The 9,421-nt window shown below is 39.3% G+C and overlaps 1 protein-coding gene across 1 annotated transcript; it reads left to right on the top strand.

The window, feature by feature from the left end:
* The first annotated feature begins 225 nt into the window (after positions 1–225).
* Positions 226–4,452, top strand: LOC135463942 (galactoside alpha-(1,2)-fucosyltransferase 2-like). Its single transcript, XM_064741406.1, has 2 exons — positions 226–428; positions 3,564–4,452. The coding sequence occupies exons 1-2, from the start codon at positions 226–228 to the stop codon at positions 4,450–4,452; spliced, it is 1,092 nt and encodes a 363-aa protein (XP_064597476.1).
* The last annotated feature ends 4,969 nt before the right edge of the window (positions 4,453–9,421 follow it).

The following is a 9,421-nucleotide window of genomic DNA, read 5'->3' as shown; positions in this document are numbered from 1 at the left end:
CAAATGGTTATTTTATTAAAAGTTTATGGATTTCCTGTGAATGGATTCTGTGATAGGATGGTCACAATTACGGAGACAGAATTTGGTTAAATAAGTTGTAAATAACAAAGGGCAAAAAAGGCATGGTACCCCACGATTATCTCAGGAAAAATTTGCAAATTTTTGGTGAACAGGTTTAGATTTATTGCCGTCACAAACAGGTGACCAGAAAACAGACAGACGCAGATGCGGGCAGATAGACAGAAAGATGAGAAGACGAAGGTGCAGAGGAACGGACAAACGTCCACGCGGATGGACGGACTGACAGACGAAAGGGCAGACAGACAGAAGGAAAGGCGCAGGGACCAACTGACAGATGGAGAGAGGGACGGGTGGAGGGACGGACAGACAGACAGAGAAAGAGACGGGCAAAGGAACGGACAATCAGAGTGACTAACGGACGGGCGGAGGGTCGACAGACAGACAGACGGGTGAAGGGACGGACAAAGAGAAGGAGGGTTGTGGGACGGACAAACAAATGAACAGACGAACAGGGCCACGAGGAGTAACAGAAATCGAAAATTTCTCATTTGAATCTTGTGCATGTTTAACTCAATGTTCTCTTTTTCATTTATATGAAAAGCTCTCAGCCTTCTGGATAAAGGAAACCGTAGTGTAAAACACAGGCCTTCCCCAACGTGCTTGAATAAACATGGCTAAAAGAAGAATTGGAAATAACCACATAGAAAATCATCACCTGAGACTTGAACTCTTGCCTGATTGAAGATCTGTTGAAGTTCTTAGTCGTCTTGGTAGCAATCTTTTATGTTAAATGATTGATACATGAGGAGAATAGTTTCTGGAGAAAGTCGAACGATTATGAGCGTACACATATTCTGCTCCTAATCATGTACTGCCAGCTTATCATAGTGACATGCTACTGCAAATCATGTACTGGCAGCTAATCATGCTTACATTCTGCTCTTAATCACGCACTGGCAGCTTTTTATGGTGACAGGGTGATCCTAATCATGTACTGGCAGCTAATCATGCTTACATTCTGCTCTTAATCACGCACTGACAGCTATTTATGGTGACAGGGTGATCCTAATCATGTACTGGCAGCTAATCATGCTTACATTCTGCTCTTAATCACGCACTGACAGCTATTTATGGTGACACGGTGCTCTTAATCATGTACTGGCAGCTAATCTGGTGATATATTGCTCCTAACCATGCACTGACAGCTTGTCAAGGTGACAGGATGCTCTTAATCACGCACTGGCAGCTATTTATGGTGACATGGTGCTCGTAATCATGTACTGGCAGCTATTCATGTCAAAATGCAACCTAAACGAAGAATGGAACATTCGCCAGCCGTTGCAGTTTATTAACACCCGACACAAATGATACATCATGTATGCCGTATCTTGTTTCCACTGAAAATGGATTATAAAAGATGGGTGATTCGCCAGCCGTTGTAGTTTCAACACCCGATACAAATGATACACCATACATGCGTAGGCTAAGCGGGGCCTACAGCAACAGGCCTTGAGCAACAGGGTTAGCACAATAACTATGCCTTCCGAGGGATTTTGTTATAGCGCTACTAGTCGTGAATCCTGTGACATAGATTTCATTCACTTCGTTACTTTTATTTACATCTTCCTCTGAGATGTGCCAGTGCGATTTCCATCTCACATTTATATAGAGGGTGAGAATGTAAACAGAGGCCTGGACTGAGTAAATATCATTGTAAACCTATCCGAGAGTTGATCGATCTTCCCTCAAATGTCAACCATATCCAGATAGAACGCCTATAAAACAACATCCAAGTAGACTTTGTTGACACTGTAAAAAATGTAAGGTACACAAGTTGAAAAGTTCAACAGCTGTTGGAGATTATCAGACATAATTTTCACACCAGTAAATCCAAAGATAAATGTAAAGATAACCATCAGCGAACTCTGTATCAGCAGAATTTCGTCTCAGACTTGCATCTGTCATCTTACCATTCAAATCCCCATTCGGAGACATCTAACTTGGTAACATGCTTGCTTCGTCGTCAGCAATGTTTGTGTTTTGTAACGACCAATAGGAAGATTCTGGTCGGTTATTATAGTTACACTGAGTTAGCGTTAAACCCAGATTTAATCAAACCAAGAAGCAACAAAAAACGTTTATCTGATGCTATCATGGGGAGAATGATCTGGACGAGACACAAAAGTGAGTATTTATTGACAACTAGAGGTATTTTACCTTTTTAATGTCACGGAAATCTGCATGTGCTGATAAGATGGAAGTAAATTGTATGTATAATCCTAATAAATTAATAGATGTTTATTTATTTATTTAATTTGTGTCTTGCGCCGTACTAAAGAATATTTCACGTGTATGACAGCGGCCAGGCAGTATTATGGTGGGTGGAAACCGGACATAACCCTGGGAACACACACGGCCATGCGCAGGCTGTTGCCCGACCTTCCCAAAGTTCGGCAAGCCAGAAGGCGTATTGTCAATAGCATTTTTAAATATATATTTATTTATTTATTTATTTATTTATTTGATTGGTGGTTTATGTCGTACTGAAGAATATTTCACGGTGGCCAGAATTATGGTGGGAGGAAACCGGGCAGAGCCCGGGAGAAAGGCACGACCATCCGCACCTTGCTGACAGACATTCCTACATACGGGCGGAATTGTTCAGGGAATTGTTCAAGCGGAATACTCTGGTAAGACCCAAGACGTATGGTCTATAGTATTTCTTTGTATAAGTATTTATTGATTGATTTGATTGGTGTTTTTATGCCGTGCTCAAGACTGTTTCACTTATAGAGCATCGCCCACATTATGATGGGAGAAAACCAGGCAGAGCCCGGAGGACACCCATCACCATCCGCAAACTGCTGTCAGATTTTCCCACGCATGGCAGGAGAGAAAACCAACATGAAATGGACTGGAACTCATAGATGCTCCCGTTGTTCTGTGTTTGCACACTAGCCACTCTACCATGAAAGTCCCAATTGTCAATAGCAATATGTCACTATAACAGTTATTTGGTTATGACAGCTGCATTTATAGGTAAAATATACCCTGTTTTCAGCATACCTTTAAGTTTTTCATTCAATTTTATTATACTTAAGATTTTCTTACCATGAAACACTTGCAACTTGCTACATCAGTCGAGCCACACTATAATGTTTAAGTAGGTGTGAAATTACAGTGTCAATGAGTCGCTGCTCTGACTCTCTTGTCCTATCAGCAAAGCATGATAGTAATCCAAGCCCAGTGCACAGACATGGCAGTAAGTTAAACAGTGTTTTGAAGTCCGCGTTTGCTAAACCTGAAGTGTTTACTTCTACACGTACTTATGCTTAGAATTTTAAGTTTCACCAGCATGGGCAGGTGAACAATGAAGATGACATGCTTAGTTTTTTAACATTTAGGTGTTAACTGTTTTCTCTTTTTTTTATTTTTTGCTTTACAGGATTACTGGTCATCATATGTATTCCCGTCGCAGTCTTATTACTCCGCTCATATTGGCTGCCACTTCCAATCACATGTATTGGGTATTCCCGTCTTAGTTTCACAGAGACTTTCCAGAATTCGTGTTCCTGTCTAAAAGAAATTCAGAGAACAAATAGTGGAAAATTTTTGTGCAAGATCCTTGTGGGTGGTTTAGGGAACCACATGTTCCAGTATGCGTCCTTATACGGTATTGCCAGATCAAAGGGAATGATTCCCTTAATAGACGCCCGTGACGTCATCAATGACGTGTTTGAGACTTGGGCTTTGAAGAGGAGTGATCGCAATAAGTCAGTCTGTTTTGGAATGCCAAATTATTCTGAAAAAAGATCTTCTGCCTTCGACAACGCAACCGTGACATTCCAGAGCGATCAACACACACATCTTTATGGCTACCTTCAGTCATTCCTTTACTTCGCTACATACGAACAGGAACTGCGATGTCAGTTTAAATTCTCATATGACGTCACCAAACGCGCAGAAGAACTACTTTCAAGGCATTTGAAATCCTTGCGCATCGCGAACGCCCAAGCTGTAACACTTGTAGCGGTTCACGTCCGGAGAGGAGACAAACTTTCGGCGGCTGTAAAATCTGTCGGTGGGACTGTTGCTCCAAAGGAATACATTTTAAAAGCTAAGCAGTACTTCATTAAAAAGTACGGTCGAGTTGTGTTTGTCGTCTGCTCGGATTCCATAGACTGGTGTACAGAGAATATCCCCGGAGAAAACACCGTGTTCGTCCGCGGCCAGAGCGCCGTGGAGGATTTGGCAGTGATGTCGCTGTGCCAGCACGCCATCATGACGGTGGGAACGTTCGGCTGGTGGATGGCGTGGCTGGTCAATGGCGACACCGTGTACTACAGCCGCAGGTTTCTGCCGGGATCCAGGCTGTCGCAGCAGTGGAACCTCTCCCACCATTACCCTTCACACTGGATCCCAATGGAATAACTGGAGCGTGATGATGTGACTGGATGCGAATGGAAGGCGAGGGCTACAGTTTTTCAGTAACAATATGTTGTGAATATGTAACTTTCGGATTAAAACAGTGTATGTGTAAACCGAAACTTATGGAATTCATCGATATGAGCATTAAATCTATAGTTTGATCGAAAACGTTTAGGGATGTGTTGATACCATTAAACATAAATAAAATTTAAGGGATTGTGCTTGAAAGTTTTGCAGATAGTATAAAGGGTTTCAAATGTATTGGTACCATCACATTGGAATGCAACACAAGTAATTACGAAGTCTCTGGTGATTGCAGAAGGTTTTGGAGAGTCTCAGATTTGACTGTATAAGTGGTTGAGAATTCCAGTTAATTCAACATATTTTCTCTTCCCAAAGTTTAAGGCAACCAGAATTCCACGGTAATTTATAATTAATCGCGAATTTATTCACTGAGAGAGAGAGAGAGAGAGAGAGAGAGAGAGAGAGAGAGAGAGAGAGAGAGAGAGAGAGAGAGAGAGAGAGAGAGAGAGAGAGAGAGAGATGCAACCTCACTTTGGGACTATCATCTCTGTGAACTGTCCCATACTATTCATTCTCTACACATTCAGTAGTTCTATGATTATCAGCAGATGGCGCTGCAATCGCGTGAGGTACGGTCAGTAGGACATAGTGTGGATCATTTATAGATAGCCCGGGAATAAAATGCTGCAATTTTTTGTGACATAGTTGCTGAATAAAACGCTGGAATTTTGTTGGAAAGTCAAACACACAAATCATGATCAGTGCCTATCACCTTCTTTGATAGGGCCTACAAGACTAACAATTCCGCATTACAGATGGGTGGTTATACATTTTAAAACGACAGCTTTCATCTACCACAAAATCTATAGACACCCCTATTTATCTGCAGGGTAACTGGTAGTACATTGTTCTATACATTGATCTCTGCTGAGAAGACTGTTTAAGTTGCATAAAAACGTCGAGCGATATAAAAAAGACGGCAAGTTGGACAGCTGTTGGATTTGGTCAATAGTATACATCATGCTTAAACCAGTTAAGTCGATACACACGTTCCAGGCAGAAGCGCATATGACACCATTAAACGCGCTAGAGAACTACGTTTGAGGCATTTGAGATCTGTGCGCATCGCAGACACGGAATCTGTAACTCTTGTAGCGGTTCACGTCCAGAGAAGAAACAATCTTGCTGTTGAGGGCTGTTGCCCCCAAAGGAATACATTTTAAAAGCTAAGGATTGCTTCGTTAAACATGCAGAGTTGGTTATAATTATTTCTCCACTTAAAAATGGAGGGCTGAACTTTAAAATGCCCCAATGAAGGTCCCATAAAAGACATGTACTATGATACATTTGACATTAAAAGAAACATTGGTTATTACGAAGATTTTTAGCTGGCCAAGTTCAATCAGACCTTATAGGGTGACAAGGAACGATTTCCTATACAGTTCTTTTATGACTCATAAATTAGAACTTTTTTGCAAGGTAAAGAGAAGATGACAAAGATGAAAATTAGAAAATTTTAGATGGTTTATGTTTAAGATTTTTGAAAAAGCACATTAATTAATGTTAATCGTCCAATCTGTAAAGAATACTCAACTTCAATTCCCAATGACCAGTTCCATTTAAATTAAAACTAGCTTAATGTGCAAGAAGTTTTAAAATATATATACTTTTAAAGGAATACAGTTACTAGGGAGTAGAATTATTCTCCAACGTTCTCCGAAAATTCATATGTATGCAAAATTTCCGGTGTGTCTAATATAGCACATATGTGAAGTCCGCAACACTTTATATTTACACACAGTAAGGTCCACAGTGGTATTACACGCATTCCCTGCTATAAGGCAAGTGTGGGTACATACGGCATCTCGGTTACGCTTTTATGTCAAACGTTTATATAATATCAGAAATCAAGTGACCCCTGTTTATACAGACCCTAACCTCAGGTGAAGCAGTGTAATTTATACAGGTATATCACAAATCATCTGCACTGTGAATAGTGCAATTAATTGTTAGTACTTGCTTTATTTATCTATTTGATTGGCCTTTTACGCCGTCCTTCAGAATATTTTACTTATACGACGGCGAGCAGCACTATGGCGGGAGGAAACCGTAGAGAGCCCGGGGCGAAACTCACATACATCGGCTGCCTGACCTTCCCATGTACGACCACAGAGGAAGCAAGCATCAGGAAAACAAATAATAATAGCTTTGCTCTGTATACATGTTCTTGTAAAAGGGCCTTAATGCATGACTGACTGAGTGAGGGAATGACTTAAGGCACGTGGGCAACAATTCAGTCGTGTCGTGACAAGAACATCTGCGAACCTAGAAACACCATATTTTCAACATGAAACAGTCAAAATCCAACAAAAATACAGAATTTTGAAAAATCATCAGTTAAAATACTAACAGAAGAACTGTGTATAGTTTAAGCGAATTACTATTTTTACCTAGATGAAAATTAATTTTGTCCTTGACTACGGTATAAGACACCAATCAAGTACATAAATAAATAAAAGCTGACTCAGGTTACAGGAGGTGCCACTTAGGAGATACAAAGAAAAAACACACTGGATGTTACCTTCTACAATGTAATACCAAACATGACCACCGAGAGAAGGGATCCTTATGAAATTTACCTATTTATGAAAAAAAAATACATACTCTTAGCTTAGAGATTTTGCAGCATATTTAGACTACGGCTTTATGTAGTTTACCAGTGTACTTAAACATTGCACATAATATACAGTCAGAGATTAGTTTTCACTTGACACCGAGTATTAGTGTAATGGTATTGTATTTATACCGTTGTTAAAAGGAGCCACGTGAGTTATGACAATCACCGTTTATTTGTTTTTACTTTTGGAAATTGGTCCTACAGTTCCTTCTCTAACAGTTCCTTCTCATATATATATATATATATATATATATATATATATATATATATATATATATATATATATATATATATATATATATATATATATATATATATATATATATATATATATATATATATATATATATATATATATATATATATATATAATATATATATATATATATATATATATATATATATATATATACAGACACACACACAGACACACACACACACACACACACATGTTACCCAGGACCGGGTGTGGAGCATTCCATATTGCACTCTCTAATTTAGGTTATATGGGTCAACCAGTCATTGCACTATCGCCATAATGATGAACGCCAAGCAAGGAAGGTACAACTTCCTATTTTAAGGTCTTGTAAGGTGTGGCTCGACCCAAGATTGACCCTGAATATACCACCTCCCGTACATGTGACAACCTATTTGGTGAGTTCTTTTAATCGATGTAGTTTTTTAAGCTAGTCTAGATAACAACCGGAATTGCGAAAGCCACAGTCTTCGATTTTTATCCCCGGTATGGTTTAAAAGATGAAAATTCTAGAAGGGTTACATATAGGTTACATTGTGGGTTACATATCTGGTATAGTTTTTATCCGTGGCGATGTTATCAATTATAATATCAAAAACTTTGTTTTGATTGCAAATGTTATATTGTGTATTTTAGTGTAACATCCAGTCTCTTTGTCAAGCGATGCAAAATTTAGATCAAACGTTTTGTTTTCTTACAATCTGTCTTAAATCGTAATTGTATTACCAATACAATTTACTTGAATTTAATGACATTTTTCAGTCCTAGAAATTCATAATAATTACATCATAAAATCACCAGTGCACATGAACAGTAATTAACATAACTCTCTTATATTTATCGTATATTTAAATCCCATTTTTAACGTTGTATTCCTTTTTATACTGCTTGGATGCTGGTATTTATACTCCAAATAGTTTTTTAAATGGCCGTCAAAAAGTGTTCAAGAATGTGAAAAATATATTTATATGAATGGTGTCCTTATTGTTGTCTTTCGCATTAATGATTGTCTGAAGTGTTACCATATTTTATAGTGTTATTCAATCATTTATGTCATATTCATTTATTTATGAAATTCACTTATTTCAATTATACGACGGCGGCCATTATTATGATGGGAGGAAACCGGGCAGAAGCTGGGGCAAACCCACAACCATACCCAGGCTGCTGACAGACATTCCTACATATGGCCTGTGAGGAAGCCAGCAGGAAATCTATGTGATAAGGACTATGTATAAACAACGGAAAAGACGATCGAAAACACCTGATCGAGACGCCATGTAAATATTGGAAAAGAGAAAGAACGAACAGGACAAAGCCAGCCAGTAATGCGTCAGGGACAGCGGAACCGTGTGTATAGTGGCACGGGAGATTTTTTCACAATTATTGATTTATTTTATTAATTTATTTATTTGATTGGTGTTTTACGTCGTACTCAAGAATAATTTACTTATACGACGGCGGCCAGCAGTATGGTGGGAGGAAACCGACCGCAGCCCGGCGGAAACCCACGACCATACGCAGGTTGCTCGCAAACGTTCCCACTTACGGCCGGGAAGGAAGACAGCATGAGCTGGACTCGAACTCACAGCAACCGCATTGGTGAGAGGCCCCTGAGTCATTACGCTGCGCAGTTATTGAGGACGTTAAGCTGAGAATAGTAGGTTTTTTTCACTATTATTGTTATCTCTAAAACATGTACGTCTTGTTTAAAAGAAACATATTTTGCTTCCCAACCAAAGGGTTCCTTGAGTTAGGCAAATGATCATGAGAATCAGTGGCTAAATACCATGCCTATATACATGTACTTCCACGTCACCTGCATGTGCGTGTTTTATGAGTGTGTGACTGTTGTTTATCCTTATTTAATGGGCGTTTTATGCACATTTTTGGCCACAGATTTACATCGCATGAACACAGGAAATGATTGACGCGAAGTGGACACCCGCATGAAGAGGTATGGATACCTGGGAATTACTAACGAAATATGAATACCAAGGAATGACTGAGGGGGT

Source organism: Liolophura sinensis, chromosome 3 (assembly GCF_032854445.1).
Source record: "Liolophura sinensis isolate JHLJ2023 chromosome 3, CUHK_Ljap_v2, whole genome shotgun sequence".
Classification (NCBI taxonomy): Eukaryota; Metazoa; Mollusca; class Polyplacophora; order Chitonida; family Chitonidae; genus Liolophura; species Liolophura sinensis.
The sequence above is the reverse complement of the archived record's forward strand: the minus strand, read 5'-3'. Positions and strand labels throughout refer to the sequence as shown.